The sequence below is a fragment of the Nothoprocta perdicaria genome, unplaced genomic scaffold, assembly GCF_003342845.1.
Source record: "Nothoprocta perdicaria isolate Ctin4 unplaced genomic scaffold, notPer1 scaffold_282, whole genome shotgun sequence".
NCBI lineage: Eukaryota > Metazoa > Chordata > Aves > Tinamiformes > Tinamidae > Nothoprocta > Nothoprocta perdicaria.
The window spans coordinates 30,507-55,263 of record NW_020455513.1 but is presented as its reverse complement, the minus strand read 5'-3'; the positions used below and the strand labels follow the sequence as shown (position 1 = coordinate 55,263).

General features: G+C 36.5%; 1 protein-coding gene across 1 annotated transcript in view; it reads left to right on the top strand.

Annotated features, from left to right (window-relative positions):
- Nucleotides 1–23,927, top strand: part of ADSS (adenylosuccinate synthase) — a 25,366-nt gene extending 1,439 nt beyond the window's left edge. The window contains exons 2-14 of the mRNA XM_026041345.1: nucleotides 243–268; nucleotides 6,088–6,190; nucleotides 7,436–7,504; nucleotides 7,857–7,907; nucleotides 10,191–10,254; nucleotides 12,846–12,953; nucleotides 13,167–13,248; nucleotides 14,919–15,045; nucleotides 16,583–16,737; nucleotides 17,198–17,322; nucleotides 18,378–18,475; nucleotides 21,707–21,856; nucleotides 22,603–23,927. Of these exons, the coding sequence (XP_025897130.1) occupies nucleotides 243–268; nucleotides 6,088–6,190; nucleotides 7,436–7,504; nucleotides 7,857–7,907; nucleotides 10,191–10,254; nucleotides 12,846–12,953; nucleotides 13,167–13,248; nucleotides 14,919–15,045; nucleotides 16,583–16,737; nucleotides 17,198–17,322; nucleotides 18,378–18,475; nucleotides 21,707–21,856; nucleotides 22,603–22,655 (1,211 nt within the window). The 3' untranslated portion in view covers nucleotides 22,656–23,927. The remainder of the gene's footprint in view (nucleotides 1–242; nucleotides 269–6,087; nucleotides 6,191–7,435; nucleotides 7,505–7,856; nucleotides 7,908–10,190; nucleotides 10,255–12,845; nucleotides 12,954–13,166; nucleotides 13,249–14,918; nucleotides 15,046–16,582; nucleotides 16,738–17,197; nucleotides 17,323–18,377; nucleotides 18,476–21,706; nucleotides 21,857–22,602) is intronic.
- Nucleotides 23,928–24,757: the final 830 nt, after the last annotated feature.

Sequence of the window (24,757 nt, the reverse complement as noted above, 5' to 3'; positions counted from 1 at the left end):
GGTATGATTAAAAGAATTATTTCTAAGATTCCCCGCTGCATAACTTCACAAGCTGCTCGGGCTGATGTTATTGAAAGAAAAAGTGTTCAGTTCTCCTTTCACTGTGAGCAAGCTCACACTCTCCTTTGTCTGGGCACAAATGCCCAGTGACACCTGACGTTGTGGTGACAGTTTTCCTCTCAGAATTGTCTGCAGCAGAAGAGGTGGCCTCGGCTGAACTGAGCACCGGGGATGGAGTCCAGCCACGCAGCTGGCTGGACTAGCTGCGGTAGGTGGAGGAGTTTAAGGGGCCACGAGGTGACTATTTGCAGGGACCTCAAAGTCGAGGAATGGCATCCTGTTGGGAAGTCCATGTGTGTGGCAACTCTGAAGGTTGAAGAAATTCTTTTGGAGCYCTAATTTAGCATTCCTTGTAGCTAACTGTAACTGGAGGCTGCTGAGAAGGGTGATCCCTTCCTTGCTGAAGAATTCTGAAGGCGGGGAGAGATGCGTGTTTCTGCAATACGGAGGTGAAAGGCATGGGGGGAAAAACATTAGTGAAAGGAAAGGAGAAAGGCCAAGCAAACTGAATGCTCGTAACTTTTTCTACTCCCTGTCAGAAAATTCCTGGCTTCTGAAATTTTAATTTTGGAAATAAACCTCTGAGTATGCTAAAAATGAATATGCTGATTTTTTTCATGAAAAAATGATTTTTTTTAAGCAAGGCATGCACCAATATAATCTATGTGCTCAGTTCTACATGATGAAATATTGAACATTTTAAGTCCAACACTGTCTTTCCAATGTAAGGAAAACTAAAATGAGAACTAGTTTTGTATTTTTTTAATAACTCTCTACCTTCTAAGTAAGCTGTATTAAATTTCAAGGTGGAGATAATTTATATTGTCACTTGAATAGCTTAGTAACCCAGTCCCAAGTAACCAGGTTTGAAATGCAGCATTAGTTGAAATGCAGCTTAGTTTAGTGGGAGCCGATTTGTTCTGATCTGTTCAAAATTCATGCTTCCAGTTCAGGGCATGTGAATGCTGGATGACTCAGCCTTTTGGGCAGCAAACACCTGGTTTTCTTCTGTGGTTTTTTTTTTTTTTTGCGCTTTCCTTTGTGTTTCCAACATGTTTCAGATGCCTGAGTAAGAAACTGGCTAGTTAAGTAGCAAATACCATTTCAGAATGAAAAGACTCAAAATCAAGAAGTGGAGGGTTTTAGGTTCTGCCTATTGACATGAGAAGCTCAAGGCATGCAGGGATCCTGCCGTGTGTATCCAYGAGCACTCGAAATGCTCATGTAGGAGTGTTCCTGAGTGTCCAAACTGCAGTTTCTGGTCTCTGAAGTAGTCGGGAGAGGGGAAGGGAGGTTCTTAAATGATTTTTGAGGGAGCCAGATGTATTATTTAGGGTGACAATTTTGGTTATACTGTYTTGACAGATGATGTTAGGGTTTAGTATAATATATCTGGTGTAATATTGTGTGATGCAGCAGGAAAAAGAGAACTATGTTCACAAAATGTRATTTTGATGAAGTCTTATGGAAACAAACATGGGTGTGGTTTTTTGGTTATATTTTAGACATGTTAGATTTTGAACTACTCCTAAACCAGCAGTAATAAAAATTAGAAAATTTATAGAAGCAGAGGGAAAATACAAAGGKTTATGAAAAAGATTCTGTGTGATTTTGAATCTGTTTTGTAGGAGGTGCTCTTCTGGTCCGGGGTGTACTGCCTATCATCAGTTGCTTAATTGGTCTTAGCGTACCTAAAAATGCTGAAAGGATCCCTCTTTTTGCATAAGGTAGTTGTCTTTGCTAGCATTCAGATTCCTCTCTGGAACAGTTTTGAAACTGAGCAGTGTTTTGCAATGCCAAGCAAGAGACGTTGGGCATGCCCTGCTCCTCCTCCTTTCTTGTTTCKTTTTGAAAACCACACAGAGTTGTCTGCCCTTAGCTACCTGACCCTCTCCATAGCCTCCATTCCTGCTTCCACAGGGGCTTCCCRCCCCTCCATTCAGCCTGATGGGGATGCTTTCTTGGTCGGTGCACTTAGAGCATCGCAGCTACTTTATTGCACCCCTCCTGTAGAAGGAGTTCCCTGAGATAAAGGTCTTTTTGCTCCTCTTCTCAACCCCTCCGTGCAGTCCATGCATTTGTGGCTGAATCCGGGGTGTCTTGCCCTAACGAGTGGGTCTCGGGTGCCGCAGGAGGAGGAAAGGGGGCTCTTGGTGAGCGGGCCGTGACACGTCTGTGTGGCGCAGCTGGAGCAGCTCTTGCCCTTGGGCTTGGAGCAAGGGAGAAGGAAGTAGCTGCTGCTGCCTCGGCGCCGTGTTTTCCAGCCCGAGCGAGAGCAGCCTTTGCCCTTGCTCCGTGCTCGGCCTCCGCCTGTGCTGGCACCAAGTAGCTGTTTCAGATTTCACGTGGATTTCACGAAGGGAGAGAACTTTGCTGGGGCTTCTTGTGGTCCTCCAGTTTGAGAACCTCCAAGGCTACCTASATGCTATAGACAGGCCACTTTGTCTAGCGACTCAGTAGGAAGTAACTTGCCAGCCCCAAGAAATGACCCCCCCTCCCCCCCCTCAAGAAATCTCCATTCCCCTCGGACAAGAGCTTTATGCAGTGTATTGAAGATCATCTGAGCATGATGTTTGTTTAACGGGGGAAAGTAAATTCCACAGTTAAGAATTCTTCATTAATAATGTGTAAACATTTGAATCAAGGGAGTGTCAGCTTGAATGACCTAAGTGATCCCATTCRGTTTAGTGCAGTGAGGAGCCCAGATGGAAGGGACAGGAGCCAAAAGTGACTTAATTGGTTTCTACCTTGAATCACACCCAGAGGCAGTAGCTACCCAAAGCACCCTGATGTTGGCATTGCCATCAGTGTCTGAAAAAAATCCCCAAATCCCACCAGCAAAAATCAGTAGAACTCATGAGGTCAGGTTTTTGTAATTAGAGTTGTTTACCAAACCTGTGTTGTGCAGTGGCTGAGCAGATATGTGTAAAAAAAACCATTTTTAAAGCAGGATGACCCAGCCCACTGATGTCATTAGCAGTTTGGAATTAAGTCGTGTAATGTGTAATTTGTAATATTATAGTACCTAAAATCTGAGATGGAGATTTTGAGTATAATCTGAAAAGAATCATTTAGAAATCTTGAGGTATTAGTGTGATGTATGCTCATATCCTCATGCGTGTTATATTTTCTTTGGTCTGTAGCAAAATCCCTTGAAGTGTGCCTTCTAACAGTACATGTAAGCAAATGGAAGGAAATTGTAGCACAAACTAATATAATTTGCCTTTTCAAAGATTTCTCATCCTGATTAATGTTCTGGGAAATAATGTAATGATAATAGGATAGTACAAGATGTAGCCATTTAGTGAAAATTGAACGATGGTAGCTCCAGAGCTAAATAAATGAGATTATAATCTTAAACTTTTGGAGAACAGTAAGGTCAGAACCAGTAGCTAATGAGTSAAGGCTGCAAGTGCCTACTGAAAGTCTTGAGGCCTTCAAAAAGGTGTGGATTTTTTTTCTGTTTATTTTAATAAAGTTCATATAATTCTAAAACAACTTAAAAATAAATGTAGGATTTCTGTATGAGTAGTATTAGAAAAGCAGAAATATGAAGCAGATAAAACATGCCAAATACATGAAACAAAAGAGAACTTCAGATGAAAGTCATAATTTATGAACACGTGTAATTGAGGAAAACAGTGAAAATATTTTCTGTGCTATTCTTGCCAAAGATTTCCATTTAATTATAAAAATGGGAGAAGGGCTCAATTTTCAGGTTAATAGATTGTATTCTAATTCTTGAAAATCTTAGAGACTACCTCTGCCTATTGTAACTAACTTCTAAGGTGTGAATTGGGCTATGAATACAGCTCAGGTTTAAAGAGTAAAGAGTTAAAGGTTTAAAGAGTTAAAGGTTTAAAGAGTAAAATGCCAAATCTGCATAAAATGCCGGCCATGTGGTATTTTTTAATGACCATGGAAACAACACACCTACAACTAGCTTTTTTATTTATTGTTCAGCAGTGCAAGAGAAATCTGAACACTCCCCAAAAGTGGCAGGTATGTTCTTGTGGTTAGTACGATCTGAGCCTCTCTGTTTTACGCCCCACGCAAGCAGATGTGACCACTGAACATTATGTTACTGTCTCTGAATGGCACCAGTAACCTGGTGAACTTTAAAAGACTAAGGATTTTTAATCCCGATCTAATCTCTAATCTAATGATCTAATCTGTTTTTTAAGTTCTTTTTTTCTCTCCTCTTTCATTGTGTAGATTTTGCTAGAAAACTATTTGTTTGGAATAACTTACGAGGTAAAACATGAAATCCCATAGAGATTCTATGACTAATTTTAAGTTATTCACTAATCAGAATGTTGTTCATAGTTTAGTCCTGATTATTTACACTCCAGTGGGACAGTTTGGACTCTCCTCCATCTTTTTTCACAGTTGCAAATACTCCTCCTCCTAAGTGCTTTTGTGGTGTACTTGGACCTATTGAACTTTAGTCTGAAACACTTTAGTAGTTACTTTAAATTTTTTACCCTGATATTACCAATGAATATAGGGGAAAGGAAAAAATGGAGGGAACCTGATGAGGAAGGAAACCAGCATTTGCAGCAGATATGCTGAACTGTAAAGCTGCTTTGTGCATATCTGTGTTTTCTCTTCTCCTCCCCAGGGAAGGATTCTTCCCTAGAATCTTAAACATTTAAGTCAAGCACAAAATTTGTGTTTCTGCATGGGCTCTAAAAAAGCTTCTCTTCTCATATTTGTAGAACTTAGCAGTTCTGAGAATATTATATGGTTTTGGAATAACTAGCAGTATTTATTCTTTGTATAATGTTTACTATATGTAGACTACTATTTGCAGGCTACGTACACTAGTATTGTGTAGACTGTAYGTACTCTACCATGTAATATGTTTGTGCTTTGCAAAGTTCTAGAAGTTCCTGAGTCCATTGCTCAGAAAAAACTTTGTTACAACCTATTGGAAAAGTCTTAGGATTATAATTCCATGGATTAGTATTCCATAAACTTTCTTTTGGAAAGTTATTTCCAGTTTGTCTTGCACTGAACAAAGATAAGATTCCAATTGTTAAGTCTATTTCTGTGAAGCAGTTGACTGGGTTTCTAGTGCTAGGTACCTCTAAATGCTGTGTCTGTAGTTGACGACAAACAACAAGYATAAAACAAGTTTTATACTTGGTCATGGGAACGTGTAAGCTCATTTTCAGAAATACAACAGGCGACATTTGGTAACTGCTGCATAATAATCTTTTAAGTTCCGTAAGCTTATCTTGACCCTTCATAGGACTTGGACACAGACTTTTTTTTTTCCCTTTGTATTTTAGTCATATCTGCAATTAAACAAACTTTGATAGCCATATACTTCAAGATAATGGAAAAAAATGTGAGTTGATGAGTGCCAGTTTGTAATTTAGTGAAGCCATTTGTATTTGTTGCGTTAGGTTCTCTGGTTAGCAGCGCTCTGCAGCTGTGAATGTGCTGTGCCATCCAACAGGCGTCTAACTCTCCTCTCTCTGAAGAAGCATGGACTGGAGTAGCCACCTTTGCCAATCGCCATCCATTGAGCAATATCCAGAGGACAACCCACGTGCAGGACAAGTTTGCATGTTGTTGAACAGCTGGGCTGATCGGCACCAGTAACTCTATTAGAATGGTTTTATGTGCTTAGTTTAACTGGTGATTTTTGTCTTTGCTGAGAGTGCAGTCTGACTTTAGTGTTTATGATCCCTGTTGATGGCTTTTTTTTTTCCTAAGAAATGTTTGCATGTTTTAGAAGATGTATGCTTCTGCCCGGTAGTTCATAGAAACATCTTTATAAATCTCATTCCAAACCAAAATAGCCTCCAAAGTCTGTATGGCAGAAAATACAGATGATGAAATCTTCAATTYACACAAAACAAGTTCAGCTGACTTTGTGGAGAGAAGCAGGTCTGTTGTAGATCTTCTGTCTGTAATAGAAATGAAAGCTGCAGAATGGGAAGTGGAATGAGATTGTTCCACCTCTGTGCTCTTGTGCTTATTTGTCTTCAATATAAAACCTTGATTTTTTTTTTCCAGGGAGGCAATAATGCAGGCCATACCGTTGTTGTGGATTCTGTGGAGTATGACTTCCACCTTCTGCCAAGTGGCATCATCAATCCAAAAGTTATATCATTCATTGGTAAGTGGGACATCTCTAAAACAGAAATGGCCACACAATAATGCAGTTCTTGAGATCTTAAAATAATTAAAAGGAGGGTACCTGAGAACATACAGGACCAGGATTCTTCTTCCTTAAACTGACAGGGGCCTGGACTCCAGTTCTGAAGCAACTCTGCTACTTTGTTAATGTTTTAACTAAATTGTGAAGCTTGGATTCTCTTTTTTACTATGGGAACTTTTTTTGCATTATTGTTTCATAGTCCATCTTTGTTCTTATTTGTCCTGTCACTGCAAATCACTTGCTTATCTAAATTCTCTTTTCCCTCACTTCCCTCACTTTCCTCTTACTTTCTTTACTGTTTATCACTTTTATTTTGTCAGTTTCTTCCTACTTTAGTCTTCAGCTTTGCTGAGTGACTACCAGTACATTGTGCAACGTACATTTTTTTTTCGCCCATTCCACCATTTCCATGGTGGAATGAGTGAATGCTGAATCCAAGTTTTCTCCACTGTATAGGTTCCTGTCAAACAGTCTTCTCAAGATGGTGCAGTAGAAGGCTTAGGGCAGTAGCAGCACTCTGTGATGTCAGGATCTCTAGATGCTGGGCAGATACCATCCTGACCATCCTGACTGCTTCCCGTCTGCTGAGTTTGGCATAACATGAAGATGGTTCTGTTTTGACGTATGGAAGTGCTCGCTCGTAAACCATGCTTAAGTTTATGAGCTGCTTGCCGTTTTCTAAGCCATGTGACAGGATGGCAAATGTCAGTTTCCTRTAGAAAAAATGAGCTTATTTTGTTGAAGCTCTTTTTCCTCTGTTTAGGTTAGTCTGGTAACAGCATCACTTCTGTTTACGCGGTATTCTGTAGTTATTTACAGAGGAATGCCCAGGGATAGTAATGTTTTTAATGATGCTAGAAGTTAAGCTTTTAAAAGCTAGTTGGGTTATTACAATGGAAAAAAAAAGAGAAGTTAATTTGAGAAATCAGGAAAAGGAAGTTGTATTCTAGACTGTCCCACAATACTATTGCTGATCAAAACTGAGAGTTTAAGCTTTTTAAAGAGATAAATGTATGTATTTAGAAACCTATGATTACTGATAGATTCCAAAGAATGAAAACAGTAATGTATTAAAGATTTTAAAAATTAAACAAATACTCCTTATGCAAAACATGATGTCTCTTGAATTGATTGGAACTTCTTTTGTCCATGTTCAAAATAATACACTAAACTTTTTATAATGCTAGTTTTTAATTTCTTCAGGAAATGGTGTAGTAATTCATTTGCCAGGACTCTTTGAAGAAGCYGAAAAAAATCTGAAGAAAGGAAAAGGTGAGAATATTTTAAGACACTACTCTTAAAAAGTTGCACGAGGCCTTCTTGATAGTTGATATTATGGCCAAAACAAGTAAATCAACTGTCTGAATTATTCAAAAGGAAAAAGCTACTAATTGGTTGGTGAAATTGAGAAACAAATAACTAGATTTTTTTTCATCACAAAAATAAGCCTGACTTTCTTAGCTTTATAGGCTGATGTCAGACTTAAATTATTGAAATCTACGTGTGGAAGGTATTAGCTCATCTTTTAAATGACGACTAAACATGAAAAACATTTCTCTATTAAACATTGAAAGAGAAAAGTGCTATACAAAATATAAGTTGAACTATTTTATTTTTGTTTAAGGGCTAGAAGGCTGGGAAAAAAGACTAATAATTTCTGACCGGGCTCATATTGGTAAGTTCTTGATTTTATTTTATTTTTGCTTCTCTGAATTTTCCGTCGCATTAAAAGGTAAAAGTTTATGGCCATCTCTTTACATTGATACATAAAATTATTTTGGATTAAGCCTCTATATGCTAAGTGTTGTTCTGGTTGCTTTGGTTGGTTGAAGATCCTGGATGCCGGGATGTTCTCCCAGGTTCATACTGTAGTGACTCTTTAATCAGAAGCATATCCTAGACAGGAAACTGGGTTCACTTTCCATGCCAAAAGCTAAATGTGAAAAGCAGTCAAAAAGCACTTTGGAAGTTAATTGACAGGAAGTTTCATTTCTCCCYTACTGTAAAAGTAGTTTTGCTTTTTTTTTTTTTCCTGAAAAAGCTTTTCTGGTGGGAAGCCATGTGACTGTCCATGACTTCCAAACTAGTGAGTTCCCTCCCAACTAAGTTCCCATGTACTTTGGAAAAGAGAGTTTCTAAGAGTGCCTATGAGAAGGGCTCTGTAGGAATTGAGAGAATGACTTTCCTTTGCTTGCAGACTCCTGGCAGGGAGCTCATGAGTCAAACTTTGATCCCAAATTACGTTCGTTCCAAACTCTGAACTCCTCAGTTCAGAGCCTGGGATAAAATCATGTTTAGAGTCCAAGCCACTTAAAGAGAGCTTCTATGCTAGAGGCTTCTTCTGTGTCTCCTCTAGGCCATCTTTAATGCATAAAATTCATCCTCTAAAATAGTAATTGGGACCTAGTTGTCATGTATTGGGAAATGGGCTTTTTGTTCATGTGGTGATATCTGAAGATTCAAACTTTTGGGGAATTTCAATCAGACAAAAGCTTATGGCACTTTTTAAAAAAAATCTCATCTGAGAATCTGGTGTAACTGCAGATGAACATGCTATTTCAAAATAAATCTCTTTTTATTTTGGAGTAATTTAAGTAAATAAAAGTAACTGCAAGCAAATTATTTGGAAATGACTAAGATTATTAGGAAAAGTGTGCAATGGTTATGTTACAATGGCAATACTGTGAAGATTTTCATGAGTAAAGAGATACTGAGTAAAAAGGACCAAGCCTATCACCTGCAATCATTCAACCTCTTAGGAACAATCAGGCAGTTCATTAATGCTATTAAGAAATGTTTTGAAGATCATCAGGAGATCTGTTGCCATTATAAACATGCCTTATCTGAAATGAGTAGAATGTGGAAATTTGGTAGTCTTATGAATTTCATTATTAGTCTACAATAAAAGATAATCTAAAATAGGTTCAAGCTTCTAGGGGTGATTTAATGTTTGAAATTATGGGGAAATGTGGAAATCAGCACAAAAACAACTTGGTAAGGAAAACAAGGAAAATTGCTTTAGTGTCTCTAAAACAAGAGTTCTTACTGAATGAGTCAGATGTAAGTTTTCCTTTTTTCCAGGGTAATAAGTAGATTAGTTGTTGAACTTTCAGGACACAGTGCTTAAAATAGAAAAAAAAATGGTAACCTGCAAATGTCTGTTTTCTGTTAACCTGTAAACTGCTGCAGATGTTTGTATTTGCTATGAGTCTTGTTCTATTGATTTTTTTGTAAATGGAGAATTGTAAGGGATCTTTTGCAATTTATTGCTGTGAGTATATATTATTAAAAAAAAAAAAAAAAAAAGCACTACTTAAGCACTACTTGTGAAGAAGACTTCTGTCTCGGTCTTGTTCTATATTAGTTTATTTAATCAATGTTAGAAGATTTTGTCCGAATCTATTTCCATTGATGCAATTTTGCTAAAATTAACATGACTCAAGAAGTTTGTAGAATGAATGAAAACAGTCTTAAAGTCCCCACCTTAAATTTAATCAGTATTACCATTTATTATTACTCATTTTCCAGGATTTCTTTCACTTAAGTGTTTTCTTACCGTTTCTGATCTATACATTATTTTGGGCTGTTACTACGCTGAAATGCCTTAATATACACAGCCTGCTCGCATTCTACAAAATAAAGAAAAACACCTCAGCTCACTTTGGTGTGAAGAAACAAAAAAGAATAAAAAAGGCTCTTTTTTTTTATCTCTCTGTTTTCTCTCTCCTTTTTTTTTTGTATAGTGTTTTGTAATAAATGATCAGTGATAAATAGGGTTAGGATGGTTTTGGTTTACAGTATTACTGATTACAGTAATTACTGTAAACTGATTACAGTAGTACTGATTACTGGTTTACCGTAATACTGATTACAGTATGGATATGGCTATTTGTTTCCTGCAAATTCTCTACTTAAAGTTTTTGTTTGTTTTTTGTTTTTTTTTTTTTCATTTTCCTAGTATTTGACTTCCACCAAGCGGCTGATGGAATCCAAGAACAGCAAAGAGAACAAGCAGGAAAGACGTATGTAGTTTTATTTTGTTGAACGTGGGAAACATATGTGACTTAGAACCCTGGAGGTATCATTTATTGTTTGTCATCATGTTTAAAACTACTTTAATTGTTCCTTGCAAGTCTTTAATGTGAAGTATGCAAGGATTACTTTTAACACTTCTGCTCTACAGAGGCAAGCAAAACATTACATTTCTAACAGAAGGATTATATCTTTTCTTTGTTTTKCTTTTTTTCCCCATGTGAATAAGTTCCTATGTTCTAATTTGCTGAAAAAAAAATGCTGATATTTAAATGGTATATCAGAAGAATATGTTTCTTCTTTTTAACCCAAAAAAAAAAAAAAACCTGTTTATGAAGATTGCAAGACCACTTCAACTCCAAATAACTAAAGTCTGGTAGGACTAGCTTGGTACCCAGTGATCCTTGTTTTCAGAAGTGCATGGCAATGTTCATGCTGTCTGTTGTACTCTGCTGCTGACTTGATGAGATTCTTGCAGCTCATAAAAACGAGGCACCATGTTTCTAATTTGTGACTTCCAAGTAGTTTGCCACTTTTGGCAGGGATGGAGAAGGCGCTGTCAGATTTAATAGTATAACACATCTCAGTTGGAAAGTAATGCATCGCTGTAGGTTTCTAAGATAAAAACTTAAACTTAATCCCTCTCCTGGGGGAGATTGTGTTATGTGGATAGAAACTAATTCAGTCCTCCCTACTGAAACTTTGTTTTTTTTGAAAGGTATCACCCTTGGCTATAACCATTAAGAGAATGATTTGGGCAAAATGTAGTAAAACATACTTGTTTCACACAGATTGTTATTGTATGCTACTTTTTCAAAAACTTTAAAAAGCAAATGGGAAGGCGTTTGTTTGCTTGCTTTTTCTTGTTTGTTTTTTTAAGTCAGTATCTGTATATCAGCTATTTCTGAAGAATGTATGTTGAGTACAAAGTAAAACCAATGTATTTATGGTTAAAAACACTGAGTCACTTGGCCCCTTGTGAGAGTGAACTACTTCATTAGTCAACATTAAAGACGAAGAGAATACCCAAAAAGGAAATAACCACTTTCCTCCCAGTCAGTGAGGAGCCTCTCTCTCCTTTAGTTCAGTAATACTGTACTATGCAAAGTTAAGTCAAGATGTCCTGGATTTCAGACAGAAGGCGAGCATTACCATTCCCGGGAATAACTCGAAGTTGATTCTGATTGGAATAATCTATTTTTTTTTCTTTTTCTTTCTTTTTTTTTTATCTCCTCTCTCCATCAGTCTTAACCATTTAAGGTTTTTCTCTGTTTTCTGAATTTTATGCTGCGATCCTTTAAGCATGTATTTTTTGATGTACTTCTTTTCTTTCTTTTTTAGGAGCTAAAATATAAAAAGCAGTGTATTAACTGTGAAACGTAGCTGTCAATAATTTAACGTGATAGAAAAATTAGCAGTGTTCTGGTATTTGGACTTGCAGTCTGATAACTTTTATGTTGTGACAGAATTGTGACTCTTGCCTCTTTAGGTTAGGCATAAGAAATTTCTACTTTTTAATYCACTTTGTTAGTGGGAAGAGGAAGACATGTCAGTTCTGAAATTTAAAATTGCAAGAAAAGTCCAAATAGAGGGGCATTAAAATCCGTGTTGAACTGATGCAGGTCTGACAAAATCTGAATGAGATGCTTCCTGCAGCAGAATTGTCTGAAAAAGCTACATTTTGTGTTCAATAGTCAAAATAAAAATAAGTTAAAGATACTGAATATTGGCTTTAATTTGTGTAATTGTGACTTTAGTTTGTGTATATTTAATCATTTTAATGAATTTAATGAGAAGTTAATGTGCTGTCTTTCAAAATATCATTTTGCTGGTATGTGCCAATGTTGTTCACATTAAGCAGACTGTTTTTACTGCTTACTATATCATTCTTTAATGATATATCATTCTTTATAGTAAGGGGTTTTTAGGGRTTTTTATGGGTCTAAGTCTAGCTGTGCTTATCTGACAGTAAATTGTATCATGTTATATCACCTTTTTTAAGCTAAAAAAGGCTCAATTCTATATGCTTGTCAGGAAAGATAGATAGGTAAAGGTAAATCATTCCAGTTTTTAGAACTGGTCCTAAATGGTTTCTGGCATACATTTTGAGCATCAAAGTCACTTTTAGATAGTGGCTAGTCCTGTGGATAGTCCTAGCTCAGTCTGAAGCTTTCAGTATTAATGATTTCTCTCATACCAACTTGCAACCCATACTGTCTGATCTGTTGCTTTAACAAGAACTCTCTTTATCTCTTTAGGAAATAACTTCTTAGGAAGACGTTTGTTTAGTTTCAGTTCATGCTGTCAAAGGGTGCTTCAGTGTTTTCAGTGTAAAATCAGAGAAAATTATCTTTTTTCTAGAAAAGCATTTCACTAAAATATGAAAAGATACTGCTTTAAAATTAAAGCATGTTATATCCTTAAAGTTATATCCTTAAACAGGATTGTTCTGAAATTAACTTGTATAACAGAAATATTTTGTGCATGAAGATGTTAAATGTTTGCAATAATAGCATTTGATTTTTGCTCTAAATACATGTTAGCTCTTAAGAAAAAAACTTGTATTATTGTCTTTTGAAAGTTTGGGAACTACCAAGAAAGGAATTGGTCCAGTGTATTCCTCAAAAGCAGCTCGAAGTGGACTCCGAATGTGTGATCTCGTTTCTGATTTTGATGAATTTTCTGAGAGGTAATTTCTATATTTTAATGCACAGTTTCAAGCTTTAAATCTCCATGTAAACAATTACATCTGCCGACTGTTCTTTTTTTTTTTTTTTCTGTATGCTGTTCTGCTGAGAACAAATTAATCACAAAGTCGTTGTAGGCCTGTAACCAAGAAAAACTGAGGTGGGGAGGGAAGCAAGCAAACAAAAAACCCTAGTGAAAAATCTTTGCCTTTCAGGTTTAAAGTGTTGGCCAATCAGTACAAAGCTGTATATCCTACCTTGGAGATCGACATTGAAGGAGAGCTGAAAAAGCTGAAGGTAAGCCTGCTTCTCTCTGTTCAGTGATGTAATCACTGTCTGCAGGATTTATTTATTGTTTGTTTTTATGAATAGATCCTCTGAATGCCACTTTTGATGCCACTTTTTGCAGCATTTGAGAACATAGAGCTATTGTTAACATTAAAAAAATCGTAATTAAAGAGAATTCTTGCCTTTCTAGTTGCTCAAACATAATGACTGGAAAAGTAAGATTGTAATTCAGGATGAGATGTCTTCATTGTGATGCAGAATATGAGTTTCTTTTGTCAAAACCTTGAGAATTGTAGTATGTATCATATTCTATTCAAAAAAGCCAACCTACTTTTTTGTATGCAGTTAACTAGTAACTTGATAGCAGCAAAGCTAACATAAGCTGATTAACAACAATACTGTTTTTTTTGGAAATTATGAATTCCATTTTTTTTTGTTTTCCTTGTAACTGGAGCACTTGTGAGAATTCTCTCTAGTTTGCAAGCCTTGCAAGCCAAGCTCTTATGCAGAGAACTGTCAAGTGCCTTAGCTTTATGCACCTTTTTTTTTTTTTTTTTCTCCCAATGCATTTTATAGAAAATTAAGTCTCTCTGAGATTTTCACTCTTCTGAAGGCTTCAACCAAATATGGGGAAAAAAAGGTTAAAAACATGGGGGAATGTGTGGAACAGGGGTGGGAACACACAGTTACATATACGTAATTATCTTAGAAGATAAGGCCAAAGAAAATTGTCCTTTTACCTTTAGCTGCCACCAAACACAGTTTGCCAGCTCTAGAAAGCAGCATGTGGGAGTTTTAGCATTTCTGCTTGGCTTGCTTTAAATGATGTCACACATTTTGAACTATAAAACTTTTATCTATATGTAGACATAAAAGTCAATTATAGCTGAATGTTTTATAATGCTTTTCAGTTTAATATACGTTGTGAGTACAGAGTGCCATTGTTGGGATGAAAACATAATATGCAGGGTAGCCTTGGAACAATTACTTGCACTTAATGTTTGCTTTTATACTGATGTAATTCATTACATTCGGAGAGAGTAAAGCTGCTATATTTCGTGTGAAGAGAATCACTAGTATGAAAATTTCCATATGTTCTCATGAAAAAAAGGCTATATGCCAAGTGCTAATCGGTACATTATTGGGTTCTTACACCCAAATTCTCATAAGTCTTTAGGTAGTTTGTCTTTAATTCCAGTAAAAAATGTAATAATTAAATCCAAACACAGAAATGAATGCTACTTTACYATTGTGTGTTGTGTGTGTTTGTGACTCTTGTAAAAAATCTTGTAAAAATTTGTAAATGAAATGCTGAATACGGTAAAATATTGTGATTATTCTTGAGCCCGAATCTTTCTAAAACAGTTAAAATACCTCAACAGTTTGGACTTGCATATGTTTGTGTGTGTGTGTGTGTGTGTGTGTGTGTTTTTTCTTGCTGGGAAGAGCCTACTGAGTAAATCTGAACTTTATGTTTCTCCTTCTCTTTCTCACATGCTGGCACATATTTTTTTAGCATTTCTTTACCTTTGCATTTCCTTTTCGAAAGGATTAATTTCCCCTTATTGCTAAGGGAAAGCAATAGCACTTTTGCATGGAATACACGTTTGCATGGAACAGTTCTCTGGTTGTCTCTCATAGTGAAACTCTGCTAGACACTAATCTTCTCTGTTACTCAGGACTACATGGAGAAAGTAAAACCAATGGTAAAGGATGGTGTCTATTTTATGTATGAGGCTTTGCATGGGCCACCAAAGAAGATCTTAGTGGAAGGTGCAAATGCAGCGCTACTGGACATTGATTTTGGTAGGTAAAGCTCCTTTGGGGAATGTGCTGCTGTATATTTATGCTGTAAAAGGAGAACTTGGAAACTGCTTTATGCATATCATTTGTGTGGAATTGTTTTGTATTTTGTGAGAACACTATTCTCCGTGATTAAGAATCTGAGAATTTAAAGAAATCAGTATTTTAATTGCATTCTTCTAAAAACCTTTAACTTTAAACTCTTCCAAGATTAACCTTTCAAATGACATTAAGGATTAGGCAAGTAAACTACTTTTCTTAAATAGAGTGTAACTACTGCAGATTTCAGTGTCTGTACATTTCATAGGAAATAATTCAAATTTGTAGATATGTGGAAAACACTTCAGAATAAAAACTGATAGCTTTTTAATGTTCTCTAATAGAGGGACAAAGTGTATATGCAAAATATTTAACCTTGAAGAATACACTTGCTTTTTAAGCTTTCAAGCTTCTTTAAAGCTCTAGCCACTTTTATTTCATTGTTTTACAGTGCAAGGAGAGATGACTGGAAACTAAATTGTTAATGAGGCAAAAATGGAAATATTACCACAGAAAACTTGAAATTATAAATTGTGCAGTATAAATAGTGCCTTTCTGAAAGTATTGTAAATTTGCTAATGAGAGAAACTTCTTGGTAGAAACAGGTTTTTTTATTATTATGAAACCTTTATATGGAGGGACACACAAATTGCTTTTTGCAAATTCAAGTACAAGAAACCTAGCCAGTTGGCTGCTATGTTCTGTTCTGTTCATTTTTCTCCCCAGCATCGTGGCCACATCACTTTGTTTTTAGAAAGGTGCTTAAGCCTGAAACGGAAGCCTGTGAGGATTACGGTCAAACAAATACAAAAATTTACTTTCAAATAATAGGAGTTCCGATATGGAGTTATTTCAATATTTCTATAGAAATTTTATATAAAGATATAAACTTATATATTGATATTATAAAATATGCAAGTTTTGTGCCTCCTCTTAAGACCTTATTTCTACTTCTTCCTTTAAGAGAAAGTCTAAGAGTTATCCTTATAAAGTGTGGACACTTAAGTTTTCCCACAGTAAAATGAATACTGGAGGAAACTGCCATTTTAACAAGTCAGGAGAGAAGTCTTAAGATAGGTCTGTCAAAGGAAAATGTTCTGATGCGAAATTGTAAGATTATTATCATTAATTTTCAATTTAATCCATGGGCTATCCAGTTGAAGTAAGTTGGAAGGTTTCTGATACTTTAATAAAGAGGGATCAGACAACATATACAGAAACTAAGAGCTCATAAGTATGCGATTGCCTTTAAAATACATTTATTGTTGTGTTTTCTTTACGTAAAATCTTGGAAAGTGTAATGTAGAAGTATTCATTACCTGGTTAGCTTTTTATTTTTATTTTTATTTTTATTTTTATTTTTATTTTTATTTTTATTTTTATTTTTATTTTTATTTTTATTTTTATTTTTATTTTTATTTTTATTTTTATTTTTATTATTTTGATAATAGCTTAAGAATAGAGCATTTTTTTTGAAAGTGATTGTCATTGTTTTTCAAAGGCACCTATCCTTTTGTGACTTCGTCGAACTGCACGGTCGGGGGTGTTTGCACCGGCCTGGGCATGCCCCCCCAGAACGTCGGCGAGGTGTACGGCGTCGTGAAAGCCTACACCACCAGGGTTGGCATCGGGGCCTTTCCCACGGAGCAGGATAATGTAAGCACGCTCTGCGCTTGGGTGACCCGGAACTGCGTGAAATTACTTGGTTTTTCTTGCACGAAGTCAGTATTGGTGGTTAAATGCAAGCAGATGACGGGGGGCTGGGTGGGTCTGGCAGATCCTGGTGGATCTGGCAGAATGTTCTGGATCTGATTGACAGCTTTGCAAGTCTTCCCATGGAATAGGAAGGCCTAGAGGATTARCTTTTGACAGGGTTGCTCAAATATCATTCTCTTGACTTAGCAATAGCATTTTGTGTGTGTTTTTGTTTGTTTTGTGTGTTTCTTTTTTTTCTTCCTCTCTTCCATCTGATGGTCTTTTTGTAAAATATTTGTAAAATATAGGAGGGGAAAGAAATTCCAAGATAACTTACAATACTGTAAATGGTGCTAAAATATACAATGCAGCTGTATACTGTGAATATGGAAAGGTTCATGTAACTACTGCTCTTTGTTAGGAAATTGGAGAATTACTGCAAAAGCGAGGTAAGGAGTTTGGTGTGACCACTGGGAGGAAGAGAAGATGTGGCTGGCTGGATCTCGTGTCGCTCCGATACGTCTACATGATCAATGGATTTACTGCGTGAGTTACTGGGGACAGCTCTGCTGGCACCCTGACTTTAGATCATGATATGTGACAGATTATTGTGCGTGATGCATCTGCTTGTCACTAACGTTGTCTGTTAATATCGACAGAAAATGGCCTATGTAGAGATTTGATTTTCAATCGAGTTCCRTGGCCCTAGCTAGAGAGGAGGTTTTATCCTTCTTGAAAGGGCAGATACTTTCGAAAGATAAAATAATTAGCTATAACTTTTACCTGCAGTTCTGAGTATTTTGTCTAAAAGCTAGACACTAGTCTTGAAGAATACTCTCTTTGTGAAGAGAGTGAGTGTAGCTCCAGAAGAGGTTCCCMGAAGTGGTGGAATCTCTTGGCAATTACCTCTGCTTCACTCGGGAAGTTGGACTAAGTGATTCTTAGATGGTTGTTAGCAGATGGTTGCTTGTTTCCGACCATCATTTATTTCTATGATTTAAAAACAATCATCATGTCATAGAGGAGACTGGAAATTATACATCTTGTGATTTAAAGTTARTGTTACGATTTTTATAAAGTTGCTTGACAAGGATATACTTTTTTGATAAATTAATTGCCCTTCATTTTTCTAGCAGTTATTATTTTTATGCCTTTTTTATTTCTGTACTGCTCAGTTCTTTCTTTTAGTTATAGTAAAAATAGATCCCCAAACTGCTTATGACTCACAGTGCTTGAAATTTCAAGCGGTTGCCCCCTCTTCTCTCAAACTAACCGAATCAAGTACATTATAAGGGCCTTAAAGCCTTGTATAATTTGATTTCCCTCTCTTCCCCCTCCTTCTTAACAGTGGGTCAGTAATTGGTAGAGGAGAGGAGCTGACAGTAATAGACATCATGCTGCAGAATCATCTCATGAATGCTTGTTGATGTCCTGGAAGCACTTGACCAGTTAATTTCTCCTATTTAAAAACAGAGATTAGTTATTTTAATTGGAGCATATTTGTTCTTTAAATTTTGCCTCTTTTCTAAGGAAAAAAAAATTGTAGTGATGAGAATTGAGAGTTGTTAAATGTGTTTAAACAGAATAATGTTTCGTTATAGCTTGGCTCTTACCAAGTTGGATATCTTGGATGTATTCCCTGAAATCAAAGTTGGTGTTGCTTACAAACTAGATGGTGAAATCATACCTCATTTTCCTGGTAAGATTGCATGTTTATAATTACCTCTTTAGATACTGGCGAAATGTAATCTGGTACCTAAATCACAGGACTTTGTTACTTCAGCATTAAGCCATTCTTGTCCTCTGAGTCCTGTACTGTATATAAAGACACCTGCACTACATATTATCATTTGTCTACCAGAAAAATGCCAACTGCTTTATAAAGCTTGAGTTTCTAAACATAAATATTATTACTGCTATATGTCTTTTCTTTAATATAGCCTGAATTACCTTCAGGGTAAATGTAAAGCTCTTATTCCTTGTTCTCAACCCATTGTCCTATTCCCACTACTGTATTCGTGCCTTCTTGTAGTGGAACAAGTCTTTTGTTTAGCTATAGAATGTGGATCAGATGAAGAAGCTGATCCCATTGAAAAATTTTTTTTTCTATCTCCGTSTTAATTTTTGACTAGGTCAGTTCCCTTTAACGGTTGACAGAGCAGCCAGAACCCAGTGGAAAYGGGAGAGCAGAGAGAAAGAGCAGCTAGTTTAGGAGAACATAAGGATGCACGTTCCGGTGCAGGAGCAGCGTAGGTCCCTTTAGCATGATGGAAGCTGTAGTTCCTCACTGGGAGGACTGTGCTCGTTTTGGCAGACYTACCAGAAAGAAATTATCTGCATGTTGAAATACTCAAAATAGTGATTTCATGGGGAATGCTTTTTTTGTTTTGCTGTAGTGATGTATTTCCTGAAACAGGAAGAACATCAACCAATTCTGAAAACTGGATTTTCGAATTTGCACATGGATCTCTGATCCATGATTGCCGCCACTTGAAGCGTGGCTGCTTGCAGGTTATAATGTTTTATGGTAACAGTAGCAGAGAATTTCTGTGGGTGAGGAAGGCAAATGTAGTAATCAAATGCGGCTCTTGACAGGATTTGTAAAGCAAAGATGTAATCATCTATAAAGGAATAAATGATAAATTTTGTCAATTGTCAGCACTTGTGTTTTGATGGAAATTCATACAAAAAATCTTCTGCCTTTTATATGCTTAGAGAAGTTTTCTAAGTTGTTTTGCCCTCCAGTATTTTTGTACAAAAGTATCAGCTGTGATTTTGATGTGCATTGAATGATATGTATGATGACACATATTAAATTTAAGATGTTTAAATGACGCATATTAAATTTAAGAGGTTTAGTGCTCATCTTGCACTAAGCCAGCAAGTGTTTTTTTCCCTTTTTAAAGCTCACATATTCCCACCCGTTTTGATGTTCTTGCACTCTACCGTTTCCTTATTTTTTGATATTTCTAATATCCTTTAAACATGATGGAGAATGCAAGTTTGAATTGCAGATTGTGCTGAGTGCTTTGTTTGTAGCCCTCTCTTCTAGCCTGGGGGCTGTTTGAACCCACTCTCACTCAAGCCAGGAGGACTGTCTTTGGCAATCTGCCATTAAAGATGACATGCATAGGTCCTCATATTTGCTAATCCTGAAGTCTTATGCAAGTTATTTGTGTAGCCAGATGTGGCCAAAAAGGATCAGAATCTTCCTGTGACCCCCGAAGGCCACAGGAAAGAGGCACTTTTGCTCCCTGCATATGCCCAAGTGATGCACATTGGTCATAGCTGCACAATGTGGTTCATCCTCCAAACTATATTTTTCTCCATTAAATTAACAATTTTAATAGTCAATAGAAGTTCTTGCCTTTGCTGGTCACTTAAGTGTCTTGCTTAAGTGTCAGGCAGGARTTTGAGCTGCACATTCAGGACGCTGGAAGGTGCAGTCTCTCTCAGTGATGTGCCCTACATCTCTTAGCTGTTTTTCAACCWAGGGTTCTGTGAGAGTTTCATATCTGTTAAGAACAAACCCCAAACATCTGGTAACAATAGAGCTGGCCTTAGTTGGTATCCTGGAGGCTCTGTTCTTCTGCTTTGCAGAGGCCAGGATTTTCTGGTCAACCATGTTCAATCCTGAGAGCTTATGAAAGAAAGGCAGAAGGTCCCTGCCAGCTCTGAGCTGATGCGGATGGAGGGATGTGAAAGCAAAGCCACCTTCCAGCCCTGCCCATGTGCATTTACAAGTTTGTTTGACAGGTGAACTCAATGCAGAAGGGCACAACCTCTAGTTCAGGAAATTCGGGAACAAATTCTTGGGAAATGGGGAGTGTTTTGGAAAAGCATTCCTTCGTGTTTATCTTTTCCTTAGCCATCTACTGCTGGTCAAGGAGCTGAAACATGCTGCTAAGTGCATCTCTGGTCTGATCTGTGTAGCTGTCTTTTATGTTCAGTTTCTTGAAGTTGCTGGAGGATCTTACAAACTGAGATATTTTCATTCTAAAATCCCAAATTTCAACTATTCTTTTTGAGTTGCAAGCAATATTGCCCCCCTCCCTCTCCAAGTTACATACTAGACTGCCAGATATAATTACATTTGCTTTCTCCTTTATCTAAAACAACTGTTAATGAAGGATGTTCCAGAAAGCCTAAATGATAAACTCCTAAGGCAGGAGGTCGGAGATGTCTAGAGAGTGACTGCCTCTTCTCTTACACTGAGCTCAGTTCATGGCTTATCTTTATCATCCTTTGTCACCACACTTGTAGGAGCAAGAAGAGAAAATAGATTAAAAAAAATCAAGAAATATATCTCTTCTTATACTAGTAAGATTAATCTTTTCAGATCTAAGTCCTTTCAACTTCCAGCTTTTTTTTTCCAGCTAACCYCTTCACAGAGACCTCAAAGAAAACTAGAATTCCTCACACTCAAATTGTTCAATATTTTGAGTTTTTTGACTACATGCATGCTAGGGAGATTACTATTTTTTATTTATGTTATATATTATATTTATATATATTTATTAATATATATGTTTATTTTTATTACTAGGGAGACTACTATTACTAGGGAGATTTTCACAGTATCCAAATTCCATTGTAAAGGGAGAGTTGGGTCTTGGTATTGGTACAGCAAAAAAAGCAAAAACAGATAAAAAGTTTTGGGAATTAAATTTCCTGAACAATGCAGGTTGTTGTTTAAGCAAAGTGTATGCCAGTGACTGCTGAATACCACAAATTCTTGAAGACAATTGCAGGGTTTTTGTTTTCTCCGTTTCCATGAAGAGAAAGAACTTTGGCCCTTCACTGTTTGTATTATGTGAAGAACCTCGTTCTGCAGATACGACACGAATAGAAAGCATACCGCTATATGATTAATGATAGAGAATATATCAAGGTTTTGGACATAATAGTTTTGTGTCTATTTGCTTCTCAGCCAACCACGAAGTCTTAAATAAAGTAGAGGTCCAGTATGAGACACTCCCAGGATGGGATACAGACATTTCAAATGCTAGGACGTTTGATGAGCTGCCTGTAAATGCACAGAACTATGTTCGCTTTATAGAAATGGAGCTAGGTGTTCCTGGTAAGTAAAGCAGACTTTTGGTTTTTTTTTTTTTTTCCCATGCTCCATGAAATTTGTCTTTTTTTAATCCTCCTTTAATGAACATCCAAAATCTTGAAAACTGAACATTTTTTTAAAGCTATGATTATTCTTAAATACCTGATCATTCTTATAACTACTCTTTTACATCTCTCCTTTTATTTTAAATCTCTCTGTTTAGTTGTTGAATTGGAAGTTCTCAAAAGTTTCACTCTGTATCCATTCTGTGTTCTTGTGCTGTGGTTCATGTTGTACTGAGGTTTTTATCAATGTCTTTATTCACTGATTTTTTTGGCTGTATCGGTTACAAAAGTGTTTAGTTCTGCTGCCATTAAGGAAGGGTCAGCAAAACTACTGGTATATGAATGTGATATTTAAAATATGTGACAGGAAAAGATTCTACACCAATCAAATGCTTTTGTGCTTCCTGATACAGATGTTCTTCTGTCCAAAGATGGGAATTAGAAGATTATGCAGATTTTACTTTGCTTACAGATGCTTTGTATCATTCCCCTCCCCGCCCCCACATATCTGGGAAATGCATGTATTTCTCCAACATTCAAAAGTATTCCTAATTTTTGAAATTAGCAGTGCGCTCTTTCTGATCAATACACATAGCTATTATTTCTTACTGCACTAATAGTCTACACTGTGTTTTTCTTTCCAGACCATAGCACTTAAGGTCTTGCTCTGGATTATTTATAATAGTTTGCTTTTTTCTCCTACAGTTAAATGGATTGGAGTAGGGAAATCCAGGGAATCAATGATCCAGCTGTTTTAAAGATTTCAGATGCATGGAAGAAAGCACACTCCTCAAAAGACTGCTCATTCTTAATGCATTAGTAGCCCGCAAAGCAAAGATGTTGGAAAGATAGATTTTTTTGCATGGAAAGAAAGAAATGCTAGAGTTGATATCCCCAAATCAATCACTATTCCTGAAAGAGACTTTAACATGAACTTGTTTCAGTTCTGGGTCAACTGGCATTTTCCAGGACATTTGTTGTCATTGTTCTTCATGGTGCCATCAGATTTTTTTCTTTACCTAATATTTACTTCATGATGTAATTCTTGTTTGAAAATCTAAGGTAGCGTTACTTTCATGACTGTTTGTCTTTGTTACTGTGTCTCTGCTTTTGGCGGTGTTACTTCCCTGAAATTTTAGACAGTAAATATAACGCAGTTTTGCACAGATAGTTTTACATCCTCATCATTTGTATTCCTAAAAGCTGTTGTATTCTTAATGGCTGCTCTTGTAAGTGATTAAAGAGAGGGATTCTGATTTTATAATGCTATAAATGCTGTCTAAATTATTGTGTGATCTGTTTTTTTTAAGTCATGCCAAGGTGTTGAGAAATGTCCAGGTTTTTTTAGTGATATAGCCCACTAAATGTGCTCTGTCACTCATGGAGGACCCCCAAAAGCTTACCAGAAAGTGTGCGTGAAAAATTAGAAACTTGACATTGTAAAAAGTTAATTTGCAATCATTAAAAAAACAATTATGATTGAGTTAAATGTTTTATAATTTCACTCCATTTTTTTTAGTATTTTACACACCGTTAATTTCTCTACTTCCAGACTACATCTCAGCTCTTTTATTAATTGAAAGAGGTTATATTTGTTTTTGATAAGAAGTCTAGCATTTTGATGCCCTTTTAAATTCCTCTCTACATAGCTAGTAGACAATCTTGCTGTGGAGAGAKAGTGATACAGACATTTTTATAATTCTAAAATTAAGATGCTTTGTAAGTATTTAAAATATTCAACATACTTGCTTTAGATGTGGGAAAATAGTATTTACTCTTTGACATTTGACATTATATTTTGGCTTATTAGTGTTGGAAAACCTTCTGGAATGGTTTTTGCTTATAACCATTGTGATATAATCCAAATCTGATTTCTTTTTTGCAATAATAATAACATACTCTTATTCCTATTTTTTAAAGTCTGACTTTTGTATTTACGCATTGTATTATGGTGTTTGTGTGCTTCCTTTTTACTTCAAGCAAAACTTTGTTTCCTAAAATCAAGTTTGTACCAGGGTGGGATGATGGGCAATGGCTTAGTAGGTTGCAGCTGTGCAGGCAAATATGAGAAACTTCTAATGTAAAATAAAAGACAACAAACCTTCCAAACTATGTCGTAGGTAACTGCATCTTTTGTAAAAGTGAATAGAGCTATTGGAATCACACAGCAGTTGAGGTGTTCAGCACAATGTTTATACTCCTAACTGGCCACAGAATTAAATTTCTCATCATAAGAGGAGGAATGGGGTGGCTGGAGGATAAAGATCCTGATATTTAGGGAGCATTTCCTGTTGAATTGTTTCTGTGTAACAGCAGTCAGCAGGATGTGTGTTGTACTTTCGCAATGTGTGGAAAGAGGATACTACATTGTGGTGGAAAATTGGCACATGCAGTGTGACACCCTTGTATCGGTGTTACGTGTTAAAGACCATTCTCTCCGGGATTAAACAAAAAATAACCTTATTCTTGATTTTTTACCCCTCCCCCCCCCGGGAGGGGATGGGTGTGGGAATTCAGTTTTGCTCTTGGTCTTGCTGTTCAAGAGAGAACCAAATCAACCCTCCCTAGCTAAGGGAAATCTTAAATTATGAAGCTGACCTGGATTCCATGATGAAGAAGGAGAGGCAAGTATAACTGTGTGATACATATTTTACAAAGTTTATTTAGAAGGTAAAAGCCACATTAATATTTTTGAGAAGATGGAATTAGTGTGAAGAAAAAGTAGTAATAGCTGAGTATAATTGTCTTCCCTATAGCTATGGGAAGAGCTGAAGGGGTTTTTGCTGTTAGTGTCATTACCAGCCAAAGGATGACGGCCGAATTGGTTCAAGAAGTGAGTGAATAAATGAGGGACTGTTCT